Genomic DNA, 26,076 nt, shown 5'->3' on the forward strand with positions numbered 1-26,076 from the left:
CTATATACTCTATGTTGTACATTACATACTCCTGACCCCTGCACTATATACTCTGTTGTACATTACATACTCCTGACCCCTGCACTATATACTCTATGTTGTACATTACATACTCCTGACCCCTGCACTATATACTCTGTTGTACATTTCATACTCCTGACCCTGCACTATATACTCTATGTTGTACATTACATACTCCTGACCCCTGCACTATATACTCTGTGTTGTACATTACATACTCCTGACCCCTGCACTATATACTCTGTGTTGTACATTACATCCTCCTGACCCCTGCACTATATACTCTGTGTTGTACATTACATCCTCCTGACCCCTGCACCATATACTCTATGTTGTACATTACATACTCCTGACCCCTGCACTATATACTCTATGTTGTACATTCCATACTCCTGACCCCTGCACTATAAACTCCATGTTGTACATTCCATAGTCCTGACTTCTGCTCTCCCCCTCCCCCCACTGCTATATATACACATAATATGGATTCTCTTTTGTTACACCCATTTCCTCCCAGCTGGACATTTTATATCGGATGATGTGATTGGAGCACAGACTTTTACATGGTGATAATAATGTGATAACATCCTCCAACTTTGGACCCTTAAACAGAAAGTGATAATGAGGGAGGAGTCAATACCCCAATGATGGTGGTCTTCAGGATCAGTCCAGTCTTCATCTTGGTTGTTCTCCCCCCATCCTCACTCTCTGACCTCTGGTGGGGCTCAGCCCCGCTGTTCTTCATGACTAAATCATGGAGTAAATAAGGAAGTGCAGTACTTCTTGTGTTGGGAAGATGGCGATGAGTGATAGAGGGGGTGGGGACCCTCGTCCTATAATCCCCTCATCACTGTCCCTCCTATAAAAGACAGTTCTGGTTGTTTCCTCACTCTCTGACTAAGGTCCATGAATAAAGAAATGACCTGGTAGGAGATCAGAGGAGCCATTTCCTAGTTCCCTTGAGGGTGGAATTGTAAGAGACCAAGCTGCCTGATGTGGGCGGAGTCCTGGTTTGGGGGAACCAATCAGCTCCTGTCTAGTAATCCTCTGTCTTTGTATTTTAGTCCATGGCCGGGAGATGAGGAAAACCTCCGAGGATTGTCTCACTTTGTCTCCAGACTGGAAAGTAGAAGATGAGGACATCACACAGTATAGTCCAGGAGAAAACCTGGCTCCCTCCAATGTCCATCCGGCACCACCCAGTGTAGATGGACCATCGGATTCCTCGTATCCTGAGGAACCTCAGACTGTGCGGGACCGGGCCTGTTTTCCAACAAGGAAGAGCTTCTCCTGTACTGAGTGCGGGAAGAGATTCCATTCTACATACCATCTTAATGTGCATAAAAGATCTCACACGGGGGAGAAGCCATATTCCTGTCCTGAGTGCGGGAAATGTTTCAGTTCTAAATCCCATCTTAATGTGCATAAAAGATCTCACATGGAGGAGAAACCGTATTCCTGTTCTGAGTGTGGGAAATGTTTTTCAGTGAAGTCCAATCTTTACAAACATCAGAGATCTCACACAGGGGAAAAGCCATATTCCTGTCTAGAGTGTGGGAAATGTTTTTCAGTGAAGTCCAGTCTTTACACACATCAGAGATCTCACACAGGGGAGAAGCCGTATTCCTGTCCTGAGTGTGGGAAATGTTTTTCAGCAAAGTCCCATCTTCACGCGCATCAGCGATCTCATACGGGGGAGAAGCCGTATTCCTGTCCTGAGTGTGGAAAATGTTTTTCACGGAAGTCCCATCTTTCCAGACATCAGAGATGTCACACAGGGGAGAAGCCACTTTCCTGTCCTGAGTGAGGGAAATGTTCCTCACTGAAGTCCTGTCTTCCTGTACATCAGGGGTCCCACACAACCCTGGAGGTGTATTAGTGCCTTGAGTGCGGGAAATGTCTTCTAGATGAATGTTGCTGGACATCCCAGCTCTCATGTGGGGAAGAAGCACACCCTGATATACTCCTCAGATATACTCCATGGCTGATCTTCATCATGGAAGAAACAGTTGATAAGGAGATGAGAGGCTCCCAAAGACATGGATGAAGTGCAGTAAATGTCGGGGTGCAGAGTGGTCAGTAGATCCTGGAAATGAAGGACACAACTTCAGCCCTTCTTGGGTGTCGGAGTTGCGTTTCCTGATAATGATATAGCGGGTTACAGAGCTAGAAGCCGGGAGAGCCCAGATCTCGTTATCGGGGAACTTTACACAGACAACAAGAACTTCTGAAGTTGATGTCCTTCATTTCAAGGCTCTACAGAACAGTGGTGACCCCGAAGCATCTCTCTGTCTTCAGTCCATCCTTCTCCCATCCCCCAACAGGAGGGAAGGAAAACTCCGCCCCAAACTAGGGGGGAACCTTCCTCTCATTATTTCCCTTGGCTTCTGTGTGGGTTTGGGTGGTTGGAGGAGTGCGGCACGAGAGGGAACACAGCTTGTTGTTCTATGTCTACATATGGGGTCTGGGTAGAGGGGATCCACCAGAAAATATTTCTACTCTTTGATATTGTGCAAATCGTTTCTGTTTTCACTTTGAAGGTCGATATTATGTGTGGTTTGTAAAAGGGATTGGCCCAATAGATACCACCCCACTTAGAGAATAGATGAACTAATATGACCAGCATTCATTCAGCCATGTCACATGTTGGGATCTTTTCTACAATACTTTGTTATAATAATGGAACACGTTGTGTATTGTATTGTACACCAATAATAATGACTCCGCCCCCACATTCCAGACAAGGGATCTTCCTGACCAATCGGATTCCTCCCTTTGTTATTTCCTGATTCTATGATTACAATCTTGTTAGAAGTAAAACTATAATAAAGAATTTATTGAGTGAAAAGAATTGTGTGTGTCGGGGCCACGATGGGGATCTTTGGGGGCCAAACATTTCTCACAGGAGACACTTTACAAGACTTTACAGGTCATCCAGTTTCTGGTTCATCATGAATAATGGCCCAGAGTGCAGGGGTCAGGAGACTACTTCATACAGCCCTGCAAACAACGTGCAGTGGTCAGGAGTTACATCCCAGAGTACAGAATGCAGTGGTCAGGAGTATGTGATATACATCCCAGAGTACAGAGTGCAGTGGTCAGGAGTATGTGATTTACATCCCAGAGTACAGAGTGTAGTGGTCAGGAGTATGTGATTTACATCCCAGAGTACAGAGTGTAGTGGTCAGGAGTATGTGATTTACATCCCAGAGTACAGAGTGTAGTGGACAGGAGTATGTGATTTACATCCCAGAGTACAGAATGTAGTGGTCAGGAGTATGTGATTTACATCCCAGAGTACAGAACGTAGTGGTCAGGAGTATGTGATTTACATCCCAGAGTACAGAGTGCAGTGGTCAGGAGTATGTGATTTACATCCCAGAGTACAGAGTGTAGTGGTCAGGAGTATGTGATTTCCATCCCAGAGTACAGAGTGCAGTGGTCAGGAGTATGTGATTTACATCCCAGAATACAGAGTGTAGTGGTCAGGAGTATGTGATTTACATCCCAGAGTACAGAGTGTAGTGGTCAGGAGTATGTGATTTACATCCCAGAGTACAGAGTGTAGTGGTCAGGAGTATGTGATTTACATCACAGAGTACAGAGTGTAGTGGTCAGGAGTATGTGATTTCCATCCCAGAGTACAGAGTGTAGTGGTCAGGAGTATGTGATTTCCATCCCAGAGTACAGAGTGTAGTGGTCAGGAGTATGTGATTTCCATCCCAGAGTACAGAGTGCAGTGGTCAGGAGTATGTGATTTCCATCCCAGAGTACAGAGTGCAGTGGTCAGGAGTATGTGATTTACATCCCAGAGTACAGAGTGTAGTGGTCAGGAGTATGTGATTTCCATCCCAGAGTACAGAGTGCAGTGGTCAGGAGTATGTGATTTACATCCCAGAGTACAGAGTGCAGTGGTCAGGAGTATGTGATTTACATCCCAGAGTACAGAGTGCAGTGGTCAGGAGTATGTGATTTACATCCCAGAGTACAGAGTGTAGTGGTAGGAGTATGTGATATACATCCCAGAGTACAGAGTGTAGTGGTCAGGAGTATGTGATTTCCATCCCAGAGTACAGAGTGTAGTGGTCAGGAGTATGTGATTTACATCGAGGAGTGTAGTGGTCAGGAGTATATGATATACAGTCCCTATACAGAGTGAAGTAGTCAGAAGTAGTATGTCATGTATGTCACAGTGGGTAAGATAATGTCTTATACAGCCCAGCATTTAGAAGTGGTCATCGGTCAGGAGCATGTCATACATGGCTCAGAAAAAAAAGTGCAGTGGTTAGGAACATGTCATGTACAGCCCTTTGTACAGAGTGCAATGGTCAGGTTTATATCTTAGGTCTGTGTACAGAGTGCAATGTTCAGGAGTATATCATATACAGCCCTGTGTACAGAGTGCAGTGGTCAGTGTTATATCTTAGCCCTGTGTACAGAGTGCAGTGGTCAGGAGTATTTCCTATACAGCCCTGTGTACAGAGCACAGTGGCCATGAATATATCATATACAGCCTTGTGTACAGTGTGCAGTGGTCAGGATTATATCTTAGGCCTGTGTACAGAGCGCAGTGGTCAGGAACATGTCATAAACTGCCCTGTGTATAGAGTGCAGTGGTCAGGAGTATATCATATACAGCTCTGTGTACACAGCGCAGTGGTCAGGAACATGTCATATACTGCCCTGTATATATTGTGCAGTAGTCAGGAGTATATCATATACAGCCCTGTGTACAGAGCGCAGTGGTCAGGAACATGTCATATACTGCCCTGTATATATTGTGCAGTGGTCAGGAGTATGTCATATACTGCCCAGCATGCATAGTACAATGGTCAGGATTTTGTGGAAGAACAAAAATATTTTCTTTCCAAGATAACACCTAAGAGGAGATCACCAGGAGCCCTGAAGGAAGTTTGCCTTGTATGGACATGACCAATTAGAAGCGTATACGTAGCCCAGTAACACTGCTCACCACCCTTGCATTATCTTGCATATATAAACTCACTTTTTCATTCCAATAAACTAGAAGTTTTCACAGACTACACGTGTGTCAGTGTGGCTTTCTTCATGTGTGCGCACTAAAGAGCTAGCATGATTAATTAGGACAGGAACAGATAATCATCGGACACTTAGTCCGAACTAAATCACTCCCATAACAAGATGCTTGCTGTGGGGGCAGTCAACAGGAGGGAGGGGCCGGGAGCCCCTGTGGGGGACCTGAGAAGAGAAGGATCCGGGCTGCTCTGTGCAAACCCATCACACACAGCAGTAAGTATGACATGTTTGTTTTAAAAGAAAAAAAATGTTGCCTTTACAATCACTTTAAGTCTCGTTTACTAATGTACACGACACCCTCCGACACCCACAGATCATAAACAAAGCAAAAGTGACACATAAATGTGACAGCAAATAACCAACCCAACAACCTGACTATAATACACTGTGTACAATGGAGGGAAGCTGACATACACCGGGCAGAACCAGGACTGGGAATCGGGAGCAGAGATGGGGGAACAGGATGCAGGAAACCAGAATCAGGGGAAAGTATATAAGATACAGGACGCAGGATCCAGCAGGGAAGCGGCTCATAGGCAGAACACTGAGGAACTGATGAAAACTACGGGGGGATTATATACCTTCCCAGCAGCCAGCATCAGGTGGAGCCTCATTACTGACACCCTCTGTCTGCTGGGAGACAAAGCAATGTCTCCTCTCTACTTCCTCCTGACTCACCTCTCACCCAGAGCTTCCTGTCTGTACCTGACATCATTTCCTGTCTACCTGACATCACTTCCTGTCTGTACCTGACATCACTATCTGTTTATACCTATATCACTTCCCATCTGTACCTGACATCACTTCCTGTCTGTACCTGACATCACTTCCCATCTGTACCTGACACCACTTCCTGTATGTACCTGACATCATTTCCCATCTGTACCCGACATTATTTCTCGTCTGTACCCGACATCACTTTTCATCTGTACCTGACACCACTTCCCATCTGTACCTGACATAATTTCCCGTCTGTACCTGTTATCAGTTCCCGTCTGTACCTGACATCACTTCCCGTCTGTACCTGACATCACTTACCATCTATACCTGACATCACTTTCTCTGTGTACCTGACATCACTTACCATCTGTACCTGACATCACTTCCCGTCTGTACCTGACATCATTTCCCGTCTGTACCCGACATCACTTCCCATCTGTACCCGACATCACTTTCCATCTGTACCTGACATCACTTCCTGTATGTACCTGACATCACTTCTCATGTGTACCTGACATCACTTACCATCTATATCTGACATCACTTCCCGTCTATACCTGACATCACTTCCCATCTGTACCTGTCATCACTTTCTGTCTGTACCTGACATCACTTCCCATCTGTACCTGACATCACTTCCTGTCTGGGTAGAAGGGCACTCACCACCTGGTGGAGCTCAGAGGAACTGCAGCTCTAAGAAATGTCTCATAGTTTGAACCTTGTTGTTGTTTCAAAGCATTCTCCAATGATCATGTCCATGTCTGGCAGATTCCAGGACACTTCAAAGTGGCAGTGAGGTGACGACTCCGGAACACTCTCTGGGTTCCATCACCAGGCACTGCAATTATACCCAACTGCTGGGAGACGGCATCTCCTTTCCTACAGTGAAAGTATAATTGTGACATCAGCAGAGAGGCAGCCGGAGGGTGGGATCAGGTAAGTACCACCACTGACCACCAATGCTGGGCTGGGGGTACACTTTATTCTCACTGACAACAACAATGGCATTTGTTTTATCTAACTGACACCAACAATGGAACTTATTTTATCTCACTGACACCAACAATGGAACTTATTTTATCTCACTGACACCAATGGGGCTTATTTATCTCACTGACACCAACAATGGGGCTTATTTATCTCACTGACACCAACAATGATGGATATCAAGGAAATCATGCCCACGGTGACTGGGTAACTGGAGTGAGATCCTTGATTGGTGGAGAATGAATGAGGGTGGAGCTTTCTCTGAATTCTCATCTGCTGTATTTTTAACTGAAATTTTGCCTTTCATAAATCATTGCACTAATATTGTGTAAAATAATAAAAATCATAAAACATTAGAACTACTAACAATTCATCCTCTAGTGTGTCTGCTGTTGTGAAGAAATATATATAATATTTGGGGGTTTTAAGTAATTTTAAGATATAAATGGTCTTTAAAACATGTAAACAAAAAAAATGTAAAATGTCTCCAGGATTCCATGGACCCCTTCATTCCACACAGTCTCCAGGAACCGGGAAACCACAGAGAAACCAAGTGTCCCCCGACTTCCTCTCCAGGCTGGGATGTCCCCCTGGTCGGGTGCCCCCTACAGTAGAAGAAGCAGACTGCACCTGCCTACATCTTCTTTATGCTTTGTCTGATCAGGATGGCGGTCATTTCTCCCTGAACACGGAGCCCCCTAAACACGAGGTAAACGTGGTGCAGCATTGAGCCCCGTCCAGCTGTAGTGTAGACTTTGACAGGCTGCAGGCAGCGGGGCTGGACGCTGTACCTGTGCCTACCAGGTGTATTATAATGCCAGCATTGCACCCACAGGGGCTGGACCCCCCATGTACAAGGGGCCTAAGAGATACCATCAGCTGGTGTCCCATTCCACCAGACCCCTATAACTGGAAGAGGACATGTTTGGGGGGATGTGTTGTAGAAGAACCCAGACCACGGTATTGTGTGATGAAATTATAATTCAACTTTATTAATCATATATATGTGACACTTTAACAGAAGAAAAGAGATAGATTGTTTACATTTCAAGGATCTATTTATACCATTTATATCATCTATGCTAAGAAACTCATTAACACAAGCCACACCCCTCATTAATACCAGCCCACTTATGTGACCCTCTAAACATCCAAATCCCTGTAAATTCCCAGAAGACACTTTCATCTTTTATCCACAACAAGCTGATTGGGTACAAGAGAACCCCGAGCCCCTCCTACTCATTCCCACACAAGTCCATGTCACCATCTACAAGGTGAGAGGACCTGAAGGAGAACAAGACCAGGACCACCAGGACCATCGCCTGACTGAAGCCATGCTCACATTTCTTTCTAATGCTGCTTCTATGGTCTCCTCAGATACGGATTTGGCAGATGGACATTAGTGGAACCCTTTCACTCCGGCCAATGTAAGGTTTACATCAGCAGCAGCACGGCCTTATAGCTACAGCACCCGGGGGTTGTCTACATTTGTTAGGCCAACTGTCAGATTTCTGGTGGAAGTGATTCAGCCGCACTGAAGGTCCTCCCCCCGCCATATATACCGGGCTCAGCTGTCCCTCCTGCAAGCCCAAGACAGGCATGGTGGGTGTCAGTGGTGAGGGAGAAGGAGATCAGCAAACATCTGATCTCTGATCTCCCCTTCAGTGAATGAATGTGGGAGGTGGGAGATTATGTCATTTCTGGGTTCAGCGCTGTCATTCTTCAGTCATTATGGTTTGGGAAGGAGCTGATTAGGCATGATCTGTGCTTGAACATCTTTCTTGGGGTACAGAGGTGACATTGGGGGTCTAATAATGTTCTGATGTCTCTTTAAAGAGGACCTGTGACCAGAAATATGTACCACAGGGGGGCTATCAACCCCCTATCTGATAGAAGCCATGTTAAGTGTAAAAAGAGATGAAAAAAATTTAAGTAACATTATAAAAATAAAAACCCACAAAACAAATCACACGACACATTTTACATATCATTGCACAAGCGAGAGTGAGAACAATCATTCTGAGGCCATCGTTCACGGATAACTATCTGAACTGATAACCTATAAAGGCTCTTAAAGCGTCAAACTGAAGTTTGTCACCATTTCACAAGTACGCACAATGTGTAAAGTTTGACATGTTTGGTATCTATATACTTGATGCCAACCCCATATTTTATATTTCACCAAACAATTTGGGTCATATATTGTATTCTTTGTGCACTAACATTATCTATTTTACAGAAAATATGTATTTGATAAACAGCTGTGCTAATATTCTGTGACATGAAAAATGGCAACTACCTCCATTATATTCTCCAGTCTCTGATTTCAGAAAATAAAAGAAATGTTTGGGGTTTAACTAATCATATGGCCTAAAATGTGAATATAACTTAAAAAAGCAAAATAATCTCTGGCAGTAAAAGAAAATACAGCAATATATAATATTTCAAAATCAAAACTATGGTAGCAACTAATGGCTTAAGAAGCAAACCCGCCATATTACTCAACCAGGTTCCATCTAAACCCATCCAAAACATTGGATCCCACCTCCCCCCACCCAGGTTCCTGTTGGAACTCCTTTACCTTGTGTAGATATCCCCTTCTGAGATCCTCATGATCTAATATAAATGTACAACACTCTCTATTTGACACCATTTTTAGACTCCACCTTGGTCTGCCAAGAGATAGTCAGCTGCCATGCAGTTCTGTGACACCACCTTGGGTGGTGGAGCCACTTCTGCTGTCAGCTCTGCTATAACATCAATGGTGTCATTGGTTACCTGATCCATGACTCCAGTACTCCGGTTCATCTTACTTATCTTAGATTCCCCATCCTGTCTATGAAGGGGTCAGTGCATAAAACATCTCCAATCCAGAGAAAATGTTTCTTCTCACTGGAAGGCCAGGGGAGTATTGGGAGAAATTGAGGCTTTCCCTTACAGATATGGGGGGAGGGGCAACATAACCTAAAGTACAGCTATGGGTGGAATTGAAGGGAAGCCATTTTAGGGTGCTCCTTCCACAAAAGAAGCAAATGTTATCTGGAAGGACTAGGAATCCATTGGACCAATGGGGATTAAACATTCTGCAATTACAGTGAGAGACCATGAAATGTTACTGGCCTGTGATTGGCTCTCCTATTGTTAGTGAAGTAAGTGAGACTCCCCTTGTCTGTGCCATTAATGGAAAGAAACCATGTGAAATGTTTCTTCCAAATCAAAAAAGGTGACCCCCTTGGGTAAGTACCCATCCTAATATTCCTGATATGAGTTTGTAGTCCCTGCTATATAGGAAACATGTGGGCGATCATTTACACCTTTTACAGCAGGACAGCAAATATCAGAACACAATTCAAACAGAAGACCAAGAGTAGGAAGTCTGCTGACTGAATGTGTAATGCAATCTGTCATTATCATTCCCAGAGTTCCCTCTGCAACATAGTTGTATCAGCTGTTGGTCCTGTCTGTAGATCTGTTATTTCCCACCTTCTGTAACAGGGTGACAACCCTGATCATTCTGCAGGAACATTACACAGCAGCGTTGTCACCCTGTACAGGGAAGTCTTAGATAGATTATAAGTAAGACACACAACAAGTAAAGTCCAACTCCAGCTAACTCTTCTACAGCAGTTACAGCAACAGGTTCTCTATAAGGTTCAACCCCCCATATGAATGGAAGATGACAGTTGTAAGCACCCCCAGCAGTGTTATATGGTGTTTCCCAACCCCCCCCCCCCCACTTTAATTTTTGCCAAATAGCTTGGCCTTCTACAGGAAGCAGAAAAAATCAGATCTACTGGGAGGGTCAACAGGTAATAAAAATGTTATGAGGGGAGACTTGGAAAAACATAAAACGTTTATGCTAATGACAGATTGCACCATTTATGTAATTATTGATTTTGCCCATTGTTACACTTTAGTGCCGATGTCTTAGCATTTCCAGGAATAATTAGTGCTCTTTGCTAACTTTGTCCCAAAAAGGGACCCGTTCATTCAGAGTCATTAAGGTGAACCCCAATAAGAGGAATTTCATTCTCCCAGAAGAAGTGGTAGGAATATGATCGCACACTTAGCACTTTGTAAGTTCAGATCTCTTGCAGTTGTACCGTGTGAATAGTTTATGGAGATGAGCAATAGCTGGACAGAAAAAAAAAGATAACAAGGACATCCAATCTTCACCTGATAGAATCCCTTTTGAGAAAACCAGATGAAACATAAGTGGCCAGCTGGGAGTAGGTGGTACTGTTGAATATGTCCCCTAAAACAGCATTAACTCCGTGTTGGAAGGCCTACACCAGCTTAAGAAGTTACTCTCTAACCAAAGAGAGACCTCTATCTGGCTGGTATCTCAGCTACAGACCTGCCTGCAAAGCTGTCATCCATGAGAGGAGATGGAACATGGAAAGGAGGCATTGATCATGGGAGAGGAGGTGGAACATGTAAAGGGAGATGTGGACAAGGTGGGCTTAGCTGGAGCCCTCAAGCCTAGCTTATGGTGTATCAGTTCTCAAAAAAACCTGGAATGGACTCTCCTAATGAGGTTTCAGAGGCTTGGCAAGAAGCCATTGGACCCCATCCTAGACTCTGGTACTGAGGCATTGTTGGTCATGTATTGGTTGGTCAGATTCTGGCAATGAAGAAAATACATGGGAACATAGCTCAGTTAGTGAATGATGAAAATGAATTACATGTTCAGTCAATGCTCCTTAAAAAAGGATAAAGATGAGAATGATGAGGAATACAGTTCAGTCATTGCTGCTTGTCTGAAGAAATGTCCAAAGGTAAAATATTCACAGGCCTTCTAGGTGTGTTTCTGATGGACATAAGTACTAAAACCAATGAATCCGATCATTAGAGTCCTGTTTGGTCAAAGTTTTTTTTCAAGTAGCATCATGTCTTCCCTAGTTTGTGGGAAGACGTTGGGCCTGTGAGCCTAATGGGACAGCTGTGACTTCTTTAATATTGCCCCTTCTTCTGGAGTTTCCTCTATGCAGCTCAAGCTTGTGAATCCTCTGGTGATAGATTAGCCCGGAATTACTTGTAAAAGCTTTGTCACATTCTGAACATTGATATGGCTTCTCTCCAGTGTGAACCCTCTCATGTATGACAAGGTTTCCTCTCCGTTTAAAAGTTTTATCACATTCAGAACACTGATATGGCTTCTCTCCAGTGTGGACCCTCTGGTGTGCTATAAGATATGACTTCTGTGTAAAAGCTTTGTGACATTCAAAACATTGATATGACTTCTCTCCAGTGTGGATCCTCTGGTGCCTAATAAGATATGACTTCACTGTAAAAGCTTTGCCACATTCAGAACATTGATATGGTTTTTCTCCAGTGTGGACCCTCTGGTGTGCTATAACATCTGACTTCTGTGTAAAAGCTTTGTCACATTCTGAACATTGATATTGCTTCCATCCAGTGTGGACCCCGTGGTGTGCTATAAGATCTGACTTCTGTGTAAAAGCTTTGTCACATTCAGAACATTGATATGGCTTCTCTCCAGTGTGGACCCTCTGGTGCCTGATAAGATGTAACTTCATTGTAAAAGCTTTGCCACATTCAGAACACTGATATGGCTTTTCTCCAGTGTGGACCCTCTGGTGTGCTATAACATCTGACTTCTGTGTAAAAGCTTTGTCACATTCTGAACATTGATATGGCTTCTCTCCAGTGTGGATCCTCTTGTGTGTGATAAGTTGTGACTTCCATGTAAAAGGTTTGTTACATTCAGAACATTGATATGACTTCTCTCCAGTGTGGATCCTCTGGTGTGATATAAGATACGACTTCCGTGGAAAAGCTTTGTCACATTCAGAACACTGATATGACTTCTCTCCAGTGTGAATCCTCTGGTGTGTGATAAGATGTGACTTCCATGTAAAAGCTTTGTCACATTCAGAACACTGATATGTCTTCTCTCCAGTGTGAACCTTCTGGTGTGCGATATGTTTTGCCTCCATTGTAAAATCTTTGTCACGTTCCAAACAAGAAATAGCTTGAAATGACTCCTCTTATGTATACATGGGTTGGACTTTACTGTAAAGCAATTGTCACATCCAGAACACTGAAATGACTTTTCTCATGTTGTCCTCTGAGGTTGGATCAGTGTTGAAGAGGACACAAAGCAGTTATGACATTTAGAACACGGATATGACTTGTGTCCTGTGTGACTCCTCCAGTGAACTGCAATAAAAACTTTCCATCAATTAAGACACCCAGATGTTTGCTTTCCCATGTGACTGAGTTGTATTCACGAAGACCAGCATGACCGAAAACGTGGCTCATCAATCCACCTGTACAAAAAAAAATAAAAAAATCAGAATTCTATATAAAGGGCTAAAGTTGGTTTTTATTTTTAATGATCATTATTAAATATATCTTATATATCATCGCAGGCTGTGTCAGCATTATGGTTGTCCTCAAAGGGCCAGTTGTAACTGTAAGACTAGATGTCCAGAGCACCTCACCCCCCCATTACATCAGATGCCAAGAACCCCACACCCACCCTAACATCACCGTGCACCTCCTTTGGGGGCAGAGCTGGAAAGCAGAAAGTGAAGGGTCTGGAGGAGGTCCAGAGGAGGAGTGGAGTCAATTACCAGAGTCTGCTGAATGCTGAGACCAATGGAGACGAGGATGAGGGGGTGCTGCAGCTGCACTGAGAGGTGCAGGATTTGGCAGAGGAGTTCTATTCTCTTCACTGCTGCCAACTGCTGAGACAAGGTGGGGGAGGAAAAAAGGGGGTACCTGCAGGAGAGGTGCAAGGGCCACATGAAATAACCTAGAGAGCTGATATAGATGTTTGACACGTATGATATATATTGAAAGCATATGTACAATGTACATCATTATGTATATATACAGTGAGGAACAGAAGTATTTGAACACCCTGCGATTTTGCAAGTTCTCCCACTTAGAAATCATGGAGGGGTCTAAAATTCACATTTTAGGTGCATTCCCACTTTGAGAGACAGAATTTTTTTTAAAAAAATTAGGAAATCCCATTGTATGATTTGTAAAGAATGTATTTGTCTTGCACTGCTGAACAGAAGTATTTGAACCCCTGAGAAAATCAATGTTAATATTTGGTACAGAAGCCTTTGTTTGCAATTACAGAGGTCAGACGGTTCCTGTAGTCCTTGGCCAGGTTTGCACTGCAACAGGGATTTTAGCCGACTCCTCCACACGGATCTCCTCTAGATCTGTCAGGTTTCGGGGCTGTCGCTGAGCAACACAGATTTTCAGCTCCCTCCAAAGATGTTCTATTGGATTTAGGTGTGGAGACTGGCTAGGCCACTCCAGAACCTTGATATGCTTCTTACGGAGCCACTCCTTGGTTCTCCTGGCTGTGTGCTTCGGGTCGTTGTCATGTTGGAAGACCCAGCCACGACCCGTCTTCAATGCGCTGACTGAGGGAAGGAGGTTGTTGCTGAAAATCTCACAATAAATGACCCCATTCATCCTCTCCTTAATACAGTGAAGTCGTCCCTGTCCCCTTCGCAGAAAAGGACCCCCAAAGCATGATGTTACCACCCCCATGCTTCACAATAGGGATGGTGTTCTTGGGATGCAAATCATCCTTTTACCTCAAAACACAACGAGTGAAGTTTAGACCAAAAAGTTCTAGTTTGGTCTCATCTGACCACATGACTTTCTCCCATGCCTCCTCTGGATCATCCAGATGGTCATTGGCAAACTTCAGACGGGCCTGGACATGTGATGACTGGAGCAGGGGAACCTTCAGACGGGCCTGGACATGTGATGACTTGAGCAGGAGAACCTTCCGTGCAATGCATGATTTGAAACCATGACGGCGTAGTGTTCTATTGACAGCGACCTTTGAAACTGTGGTCCCAGCTCTCTTCATGTCATTGACCAGCTCCTCCCTTGTAGTTCTGGGCTGATTCCTCACCTTTCTTCTCATCAGTGATACCCCAAGAGGTGACATCTTGCATGGAGCCCCAGTCCGAGGGAGACTGACAGTCATCTTTAGCCTCTTCCATTTTCTAACAATTGCTCCAACAGTTGATCTATTTTCACCAAGCTGCTTGACAATTGCCCCGTAGCCCTTTCCAGCCTTGTGGAGGTCCACAGTTTTGTCTCTGGTGTCTTTTGACAGCTTTTTGGTCTTGCCCATGGTAGTAGTTGGCGTCTGACTGACTGTGGGGTGGACAGGTGTCTTTAAAGAGCTCAGACAGGTGCTACTAAGTTAGATTAATGAGTGGAGTAGAGGGGGGCTTTTTAAAGGCACAGTAACAGGTCTCTGAGAGCCAGAATTCTTGCTGTTTCTTAGGTGTTCAAATACTTATGTTCAGCAGTGCGAGACAAATACATTCTTTACAAATCATACAATGGGATTTCCTGAATTCTTTTTAAAATTCTGTCTCTCAGAGTGGGAATGCACCTACAATGTGAATGTCAGACCCCTCCATGATTTCTAAGTGGGAGAACTTGCAAAATCGCAGGGTGTTCAAATACTTCTGTTCCTCACTGTATGTATATATATATATATATATATATATATATATATATATATATATATATGAGTATATACAGAGGGGATGGAAAGTTTGGGCACCCCAGCTAAAAATTTGTATTAATGTGCATAAAGAAGCCAAGGAAAGATGGAGAAATCTCCAAAAGGCATCAAATTACAGATTAGACATTCTTATAATATGTCAACAAAAGTTAGATTTTATTTCCATCATTTACACTTTCAAAATAACAAAAAACAAAAAAATGGCGTCCGCAAAAGTTTGGGCACCCTGCAGAGTTAATATCTTGTACTGCCCCCTTTGGCAAGTATCACGGCTTGTAAACACTTTTTGTAGCCAGCCAAGAGTCTTTCAATTCTTGTTTAAGGTATCTTTGCCCATTCTTCCTTACAAAAGTCTTCCAGTTCTTTGAGATTTCTGGGCTGTCTGTCACGCACGGCTCTTTTAAGGTCTATCCATAGATCTTCAATTATGTTGAGGTCAGGAGATTGTGAAGGCCATGGCAAAACCTTCAGTTTACGCCTCTTGATTTAATCCCCCGTGGATTTCGAGGTGTGTTTAGGATCATTACCCATTTGTAGAAGCCATCCTCTCTTTAACTTCAGCTTTTTCACAGATGGCATCAAGTTACCATGTGCTGAAATTGTATTGAATCCATTTTTCCTTCTACTCGTGACATGTTCCCTGTGCCACTGGCTGCAACACAACCCCAAAGCATGATTGATCCAACCCCATGCTTCACAGTTGGACAAAGGTTCTTTTCATTAAATTCTGTGCCCCTTCTTCTCCAAACGTACCTTTGCTCATTCCGGCCAAAAAGTTCAATTTTAACCTCATCGGTCCACAGAACTTGTTTCCAAAATGCATCAGGCTTGTCTATATGTTCATTTGCAAAGTTCAGACGATGATTTTTGTGGTGAGGACGTAGAAGAGGTTTCCTTCTGATGACTCTTCCATGAAGACCATATTTGTACAAGTATCTCTTTATAGTGGAATAGTGAACACAACTCCAGTGTCTGCCAGATCTTTCTGGAGGGATCGTGCAGTCAAACGTGGGTTTTGAATTGTTTTTCTCACAATCCTGCGAGCTGTTCTGTCTGATATTTTTCTTGGTCTTCCAGATCGTGCTTTAACGTGCACTGTTCCTGATGACTGCCATTTCTTAATTACATTCCGAACAGAGGATATTGACATCTGAAAACGCTTTGCTATCTTCTTATAGCCTTCTCCAGCTTGTGAGCGTCAACTATTTTCAGTTTCAGTTTTCTAGACAACTGCTTAGAAGAACCCATGGTGCTGATTGTTGGGGCAAGGTGAGATGAGTCTGGGCATTTAAAACCTTTGAGATTGACATCACCTGGTCTTCCCAGACGATGATTGAGAACAATCCATGACACTGGCAGGTCTCAGCTTCGCAAAGGGGGCAGTACATGCTATAAATTCTGCAGGGGGCCCATACTTTTGCAGACGCCATTTTTTTGTTTTCTGTTATTTTGAAAGTGTAAATGATGGAAATAAAATCTAACTTTTGTTGACATATTATAAGAATGTCTAATCTGTAATTTGATGCCTTTTGGAGATTTTTCCATCTTTCCTTGGCTTCTTTATGCACATTAATACCAATTTTTAGTTGGGGTGCCCAAACTTTCAATCCCCACTGTATGTATATAAAATATATTTTTTTATTACATTAAATTGTATTTAAGACAGTTTAAGTGCACACAGTATATCCAACATTCAGCCCAGACAATGGAGTCATACATTCTAATGTATAGGCAGTTGTGGCAATGTTACAGATCATACAGAACAATAACTTGCTTTGTCTCTGGTGTCACTTTTACTTTCTATAAACAAATGAAAAGAGAAATAAGAAGCAACGTAGAACAATTCACCTGTACATGGCAAGTAACTCTCTCCAGTACATACATAGATAGGTGACTCCATTCAAGTAGGCCTGTGTCTACAGGATCATACACCAAGTATCGGCCTCCAATGTAGTCACCATTTAGTAGGGTACAGTTGGCCGGGTCCATTTTTAGGGGCCTAAAAAAGGTAAACCTATAAAAAGCTATGACAAATGAAGTATGGGGAGTGAGTACCGGAGTATCCAGCCAATTCTGCCAGAGAGCCATAAGTCTCCTAGGGGAAGTTAGGTTTTCATGTATTATTATGGGGTTCACCTGCTCAATCCATGCCTGGTGGGAGTATGAGTTGATAACCAGAATGCTTGGATTCGATTTGCAGGTTCGTTCAGAAAGTACATCTAAGAATCCAAAAATTACAAGCTTAATCTCAGCTAGGGAGAGACTTTGTTCAATTAAAAGAAAAACTTCAAAGACAAGTGAGAAAATGTAAATGAGAAGCTGAGAGAAGAGCTAAAAAAACACTAAAACTACCCCCAAAGATCTATCCTAGAAATTCAGTCTAAAATGTAACAATTACACCAAGAAAACCCTCAACTGAGGGAAGAGATAATGACACCAAAGATACAAATGGAGCTCAACAATCAGGAAAGAGAATCAAAGAGGATGATTTATACAAAGTACCCATCAAGGAACAACAGACCGGTGAGACCAATCAGCTTCCGAAATGTAACAAGACAAAGACCAGCAATAGCCAAGACAACTCTACTAATCCTGAGACCACAAATAGTGATGGCCGAACACCCCCCTGTTCAGGTCGCGGTCAAACATCCGAACCTACAGAATGTTCTACAATGAATGTCAAACATGAAGGACTGAGAGGTGTCTTACCGCATCTGAGTATGAAGATCCCGCTCAGTTACTAACATCCGGCATGAGTTATATGATGAAATCACGCGGTATTTTAGTAGTGAGACATGCAAGACTGGTATGGATTTTGAGAGGAACCCTCCATGCCAATTATTTTTTTAAAAATGGCATGGGGGTCCCCTAAAAATCCATATCAGACCCTTATCCTAGCATGCAGCCCGGCAGGTCAGGAAATGAAGGAGGGAGAGCACCCCCTCTCCTGAACCATACCAGGGAACATGTCCTCAACATGGGGGGGTGCCTTAGGCCAGGAGCCCCCCAAAGCACTTTGTCCATTGATGGGGACAAGGGCCTCTTTCCCACATCCATAGCTTTTGGTTGTGGGGGTCTGTAGCCTGGGGGGCTTATTGGAATCTGGAAGCCCCCTTTAACAAGGGGGCCCCAAGATCCTGGCCCCCCACCTATGTGAATGAGTAGGCGGTATATGGTATTGCTACCCATTCACAAAAAAATGTGTAGTGTAAAAAGTGATAGGAGTCAGTCTTTGACCAGTCCTTTATTAAAAATAAACATTTTAAAAAATGTCCCCCAAAGTAGATCCAACATTATATACCCCGCCCCCCTGTGACATCACCACACACTGTGATTGGTCAAAGTATTACACTTGACTTGTGGTTAGGTGCATTGCTTTGTCCAATCATAATGCATTGTCAGGGCGCAGTGCATTGTGGGGCATGGTGAGCAAACAGCCCACTGAACACCCGTACTGTTTGTGTTTGCTGAACACACGAACGGCCCATGTTCAAATCAAACTTAGGTTCAACTCGAACATGAAGCCCATCCCTACAAACAAACAATCATCAAACCACAAGAACAGCCAACAAACTCCGGATTCTTTTTGTTATTAATAGACTCCAATGGGAAATATCTAAACACCAAACGGCTCTTCCCAGGAACAAGAGACAACTAAATTCAAGTCCAACAACTGAACAAGCGATAGGAGTCATCAATGATCCGTATTTCACCGACCCAAACATATCATCATACACACAGACCCAAACGTATCATCATACACACCGACCCAAACATATCATCATACACACCGACCCAAACATATCATCATACACACAGACCCAAACATATCATCATACACACCGACCCAAACATATCATACACACCGACCCAAACATATCATCATACACACCGACCCAAACGTATCATCATACACACCGACCCAAACGTATCATCACACACACCGACCCAAACATATCATCATACACACCGACCCAAACATATCATCATACACACCGACCCAAACATATCATCATACACACCGACCCAAACGTATCATCATACACACCGACCCAAACATATCATCATACACACCGACCCAAACATATCATCATACACACCGACCCAAACATATCATCATACACACCGACCCAAACATATCATCATACACACCGACCCAAACATATCATCATACACACCGACCCAAACATATCATCATACACACCGACCCAAACATATCATCATACACACCGACCCAAACATATCATCATACACACCGACCCAAACGTATCATCATACACACCGACCCAAACATATCATCATACACACCGACCCAAACATCCTCCAGGGACAAAAGGAAGCCTCTGAGAATAAACTATTACAACTAACAGAGACCGCACAACAAAAATGTCCTCACTCCAACATCATACTGTCCTCCCTAATTCCAAGGATGGACATAACAAACAATAGAAAACTCAGCGAATCAACACAGAGCTGGCAGATAAAACCAGGTCAAAGCCTACCATTCACCTGACACAACATCATTCCATCATGACCCAACACCTCTATGACTACAAACACCTCAACTAACAAGGGGGCAGTCAACTAGCAAGAGAACCCAAAGACATTGTACTGAATGGAACTCACAACCCGGGATCTGGCACAAACCATCTCAGATGGACACAATGGGGCTGATTTACTAAAACTGGAGTGTGCAAAATCTGGGGCAGCTGTGCATGGGAGCCAATCAGGTTCTGACTTCAGCTTGTTCAATTAAGCTTTGACCATAAACCTGGAAGCTGATTGGTTCCCATGCAGAGCTACACCAGACTTTGCACTCTCCAGTGTCTCATTGTCATCACATGCTGTGTCCATAATGACCACCCATCCCCCTTATCAGCTGGCTTCAATGTTATATCTCACCTTGCTGCTAATGATGGCAATGCACCTTTCTCCTCAATGGTCCCATTATTAGGATATGACCCCAGAGTTCCTGATTATAGACTGTCATACGTCACCATCTTTATCATCCAAATGAAGAAACATTTCTGCTGCTGCATATGTAGTGGGTGGTGGAAACTTCCATTTTGCCTGTAAACCTCAGACAGACCTACTCAGTGGTGTGACTACAGATGATCCCTCAATATCACCTCTCCAAGAATAATGTCCCTTCAATCTAATATTCCTGAGACATCTATACAAGTCCTGTGCCAACAACAACTTCTTCATGATACCTTTAGGGCTAAAGCCCAAACCTTTCCCCAGAAGGTCCATCTTACCCGATGTCAGTCCAGCTGAGGAGAAGGTGACAATTCCGTCTATTTCTGTTGATGATGAATCGTCTGTTGGGATGGTTGGATGAGTGGGAGATCCCTTGTTGCAGCGTTGATGTTTCCTAGCTCCCCTGTGGCCGGATCTCTGCTGTTTCCTTGATTCTGATGTACAATACGAGGCCGGAGTTGTCCCTCTATAGATCCTAATAAAGTGCCTCCAGCAGAGGAGGGAAGTGATGGGTCAGAGGCTGTAGAAGAAGCTCTAGTGAGCAGTCTAGATGGACGAGGTGAGTCTTGTGTAGGTGGTGCTCCAAGAGTACGCCTGACTAGTAGACGTTTAGATGTTGGACTCCTTCAGCTGCTCGGCTGACAATGCAGACTGCAGTGTAGACTCCACTTGTGTGATCTGTACAGCCAGAGCAGCTTCTTCCTTCTGGAGAAAGGAAACTGGAGAACAATGGAGCTTTTGTTTAGGACTTGTGTAAACAGACCATTGAACTCCTCCCTGTCCATAAACAAAGCTGGGGCCAGTTTACCTCCCAGCCCCCTCAGAATACGCTGTGCTTTCTAAGATTCAGCTAAAGCTATCTTTTTACATAAACAAGACAGTTGTCTTTTTAGGAACTTCTCAGGAGGACTTTGATCTGGTGTCATTTACCCAAAAAACCCTTCCCGTCCTCCACTAAGAACACCCCCTTTCTCCCCCATAGAGGACACCCCTCCCCCACTAAAGACACCCTCTCCACTGAAGATACTCCATTCCTCTCTTTTCCTCCTCTGAAGACACCGCTTCCCCTCCTTTCCTGCACTGGGGACAGCCTTCCCCTTCTGAGGACACTTTCTCCCTTAGTGTTGTCACCCCTCCCCCACTCAAGACACTCTTTCCACTGAGTTCACCCCCTCCAGTTTAAGAAGCTCCAGGTAGTTCTGGTTATTAAGGATACGTGTGAATGTGGTAAAACCTTGAGATTGGAAATAATATTTGTCCTTGCTCCACATTCTGTCAATCAGTGCTAGAGTGGGGAACTGTGCTAGGGCTTTGAACTCACCTGCTTCCAGGCATTCCACTAAATGATCTGTGGACACAATCCCTAGAAGAAGTGAACTGACCGGGTCTGGGTGTGGATTGTCCCGCCAGGCTGGAAAGTGTTGTGACTGGGCCACAATATGATAAAGAAAAGGATTGGGAACCTCAGGGCCTCCCATATCTTTTAGCCTCCTGTAGAGTTTCTAGTTCAATCTGAGGCGTGGCACCCACCAGATTAAGGAGCCAAACACCATATCAAATCTTCTAAAGATCCGTATAGGAATCCAAACAGGGGCGTTGTGCAGAATATAAAGTCATTGAGGGGCCCAGATCATTCTGATGAAGTTACACCTCCCTACCACGGATCGAGGGAGTTTAGTCCAGCTAGTTGTTTTCTGTTGAAATGTTTTAATTAATGGAAGTCAGTTTAGATCTGTATATTCGATAGAGTGGGGTGAATGATAATACCCAGATATATAAAGGAGGCCACTATTTCCATCTGCACAGCTTCAGGTGGTATGGGATGTGTAAGGGTGTCCAGTGGGAGAAGGGTGGACTTATCCCAATTTATTGAGAAGCCGGAGAAGGAGCCAAATTCACTGATTAATGTCATTAGGTGTGTCAATGAGGCATTTGTATCACCCAAAAACAGAAGTCATACATCGTCATAGAACGCTACTTTCTCCATCTGCTCTCCTCTACAAAAACCATTTACCCGGATCCTCTCCAATGGCAGCCACCAGAGGTTCTATCACTATAGCGAATAACAGCGGGGAGAGAGGACAGCCCTGCCGTGTCCCTCTGCCTAGTGTGAATGAGATGGACAGGGCATTGTTAACCCGAATGGGCACAATAGAATAATTAAATCCACAAAATGAAAGTGTCCCCCAGGGTTAAATTTCACAAGGACTTGCCAAAGGTATCTCCATTCTACACTGCCAAACACCTTAGCAGCATCGGGAGACAAAATCGCCATCACCCATATTATCAGAAGGGATTTGAAGGTTAAGATAAAGCCTATGACTATTGATTGCTGTAGATCTGAATGAAACCCGACTGATCCGGGTGAATAAGTGTAGAGATAACCCTAGTCAGTCTGGTCACCAGTACTTCAGTAATAATTATGAGGTCTGAGGTCAATAGTGATATGGGCCGGTAGGATTCTGCTAAGGTTGGGTCCCTCCCCGGCTCCAAGTACAACTATTATTGCCTCATACATGGGGAGGGAGTTCTGTTCCAATGCCACCTGGAGTATTTTAAGTAGTTCAGGTAGAAGTATTCCCCCAAAAGATTTGTAAATTTCCATCAGCAGCCCATCTCCGCCGAGAGCCTTGGAATTGGAGTATGAAGCTCCAGCCATCTGCAAGTCTTCAGGAGTGAGTGGTGCATTAAGCTTTTGCCTTTGTTGAATAGTAAGTTGAGGAAGTGTTAAAAACTCCCACATACTAGAGTCATCAGAAGACACTTTGGGAGAGTAGAGCGTTTCATGAAAAGATCTAAAGCCTTGTAAGATGGAGGGAGTATCTGTGACCAATTGAGTCGGACAGTTTTGAAGAAGAGATATGAGAAGATGGTTACTGAGCTTTTGCAATGATTGTGAGAATATGACCCGTCTTTTCCGCCTCCTCAAGGTTTGAGAAGAAAAAATGTTTATTTTTAGCATACTGAAGTTGGACAGTGCGCAGAAACTGTTGTGCCGCAAGCACCCCCTCTCTTGGCCGGCCTCAACCTCCCACTGTCTGGAGTTAGTCTTCATTCTGGAAATGTCTTTGATACACGTGCCTCTAATATATGCTTTCAAAGCATCCCAAACAATCATAGGAATCGTTGAGTGTCTGTAACCAAATAGAAAGCCCTGTAATTGTTTATGCATTAAGTCAGTGAAGAGAGTTATCCAGAATGGGTTGAGCTTCCCCAATGTAAATGTAGAGGACCTTTTCAGGGACAAGGATATACGCATTGGGGAATGATCAGATAGGCTCCTGGCTAAAGAGGTCACCTGAGGTGTATATGGTAGAATCAGATCGGAACCCAATGCCAAATCTATGCAGGATAGCAAGGAGTGGGAGCTTGAGTGACATGAAAATTGAGCATCTAGTGGGTGGAGAGATCGCCATAAGTCCCGGAGTCCAATTTCCTTCATGTGGTGGACAAAAGGAGTGATTTGTCTAGGGCCAAGTGGGGATAATTTTTTTTAAGAGATCTAAGGAAGTATCCAAAACTGTGTTAATGTCCCCCATTACCAATAATGGTGTTTGTGGATGGGTGGCTATAAATTGAAACAGACATCTCACCGTCTCCATATGAAATGGTGGAGGTACATACATATTTGCAAGAACACATAAATGAGAGTCCCAACTGTATAACAGAAATATATAACGACCCAATGGATCTATTTTGGATGAGATAACCATGAAAGGTACTCCTCTGACAACCATTATACTCATGCCCCTAGAGTACTGAGAGTGTGCAGCATGGAACTGAAGGGGGAACTCAGAGCGTTTCAAAAGATGAAGAGTATCCAAAGTCATGTGAGTCTCCTGAAGGCGTACAATGGAAGGGTTTTGATGGCTGAGGAATGTGAAGACAGCCATTCTCTTCTTTGGGTCATGCAGGCCACAGACATTCCAAGAAAGGACAATATCCTTTTGATTACTCATAGTTATGAAGGAGGTTATGAAGACTAGGAGTGTGATTCCTCCGGGGTAGTGTTCCGTGTCCCAAGGAAGTGTTTGGTGGGATATCGTCAGCACAATATATACAATTATAGGGAACACCCAGAGACGATGGATCTCCTCTCACACTCCAGTAGGCGATAATTGGCGTAGGATGTTTTCCAGTCCAGAGACAGCATAGCAAGTGAAAAAAATATAAAAAATACCAGCTTAGGCCCAAACACGGGCAAACCTGAGTCAACTCAAAAACGCCCCGCAGGGTAACAGAAGGGGAAAGCAAAGGGACTATATGTGACATTCCAAAGGGTGTAGCCATGAGAGTCATCTGTTATTAAAGCAAAACAGGCAATCTACTCATCCCTGAACTCCGCTTTCATACTAAGGGAGAGACAAGGAGAAATTTGAGCTGGGAACGCTGGGCAATGGATAAGTCATACTGGAGCTGGACATAAGCGCCTTTCATTCCTATCCAGCCAGGTAGCTGCTGCTGCAGGGGAGTCATAGAATTGTACGGAGCCATCTGTTATGACTCGTAGCTTCTCAGGATAAAGCATGGAGTAAGACACTTGGATCACACGTAGGCGGCATTTAACATCAGTAGATCTGGCTCACTTACGCTGGATTTCAGCTGAGAAATCTGGAAATATAGATATTTTTGCACCTTGTATTTCCATGGCAGGTGGTTGTCTAGCAAGATGGAGGATGACATCTCTATCCTTGTAATGTAAAAGTTTCAGTAGACAAGGTCTGTCAGGGGCCCCCGGTGGTGGAGGACGGGGTGGGACCCGATAGGCTCTTTCCACTGAGAAAAATTTGCCGAATGTATTCAGTAACCAAGTCTCAATAAATCCCACAGGATTCTTTCCCTCAGCTTTCTCAGGCAAGCCTACCAGGTGAAGGTTGCTCCTACGTAGGTGATTCTCCATGTCCTCTGATCTGGCCAGGTGCTCAGATGTTTTCATGGTGTTAGAATGTACATCTTGTTACAATGGAGGGAGTTCATCCTCCAATGTGCTCACCCTGCCTTCAATGGTGGTCGCCCTCTCTCTCATCTTGTGCATATCATGGCGGATAAATAAAATGTCCTCTTTCATGCGTTTATATTCCACAGTAAGCTGTGTGAGCGATGTGCCATGAGTGTGGACTGCTGTTAATGTCTCTTTCAGCGATTTTCTGAAAATGCTTTTAATGTCTCTTTCTGGGGGTTCAGGAACCTCTGCATGGCTGTCAGAGTGGGGAATAGGAGAGCAGGTACTCACTGTGCCGGAGGACGGAGAAGGCATTTCAGAGGCCTGAGGGAGCTGCCACCCCCTTTATCACTCATTGCCATCTGCCCAACACAAGAAGTATTGCACTTCCTTATTTAGTCTATGATTTAGTCATGAAGAACAGCGGAGCTGAGCCCCACCAGAGGTCAGAGAGTGAAGAAACAACCAGAACTGTCTTTTATAGGAGGGACAGTGAAGAGGGGATTATAGGACGAGGGTCCCCACCCCCTCTATCACTCATCGCCATCTTCCCAACACAAGAAGTACTGCACTTCCTTATTTACTGCATGATTTAGTCATGAAGAACAGCGGGACTGAGCCCCACCAGAGGTATTGTAGCCCCACCTGGCAAGTATTGTTTTTAATCTTTATCCCTGCTGTGGGCAAGCTGCAGGGCTCTCCTTTCAGGTGCCAGCCTCTGCCACCCCGTGTGTGTGAACCTCTCCTGTACCTACTATGCTTCCCTGACTCTGCTTGCCCATTTGTGGACCCGGTTCAGTGGGCCCCGGAGGGTAGAGGGGACGGAGGAGAT

General features: G+C 44.1%; 2 protein-coding genes across 2 annotated transcripts in view; one reads left to right on the plus strand and one right to left on the minus strand.

The window, feature by feature from the left end:
- Positions 1-1,008: 1,008 nt before the first annotated feature.
- The window catches only part of LOC149461929 (uncharacterized), a 147,641-nt gene continuing 122,573 nt past the window's right edge, over positions 1,009-26,076 (plus strand). Inside the window, exon 1 of the mRNA XM_089677756.1 lies at positions 1,009-1,817. Coding sequence (XP_089533882.1) covers positions 1,100-1,817 — 718 coding nt within the window. The 5' untranslated portion in view covers positions 1,009-1,099. The remainder of the gene's footprint in view (positions 1,818-26,076) is intronic.
- Positions 10,624-13,027, minus strand: LOC149461930 (uncharacterized). Its single transcript, XM_089677669.1, has one exon. It carries the CDS (start codon positions 12,741-12,743, stop codon positions 11,682-11,684), a length of 1,062 nt encoding a protein of 353 aa, XP_089533795.1. The 5' UTR covers positions 12,744-13,027; the 3' UTR covers positions 10,624-11,681.

The sequence above is a fragment of the Staurois parvus genome, unplaced genomic scaffold (genome assembly GCF_062004578.1).
Source record: "Staurois parvus isolate SC_StPar_1 unplaced genomic scaffold, SC_StPar_1.0 ptg000191l, whole genome shotgun sequence".
NCBI lineage: Eukaryota > Metazoa > Chordata > Amphibia > Anura > Ranidae > Staurois > Staurois parvus.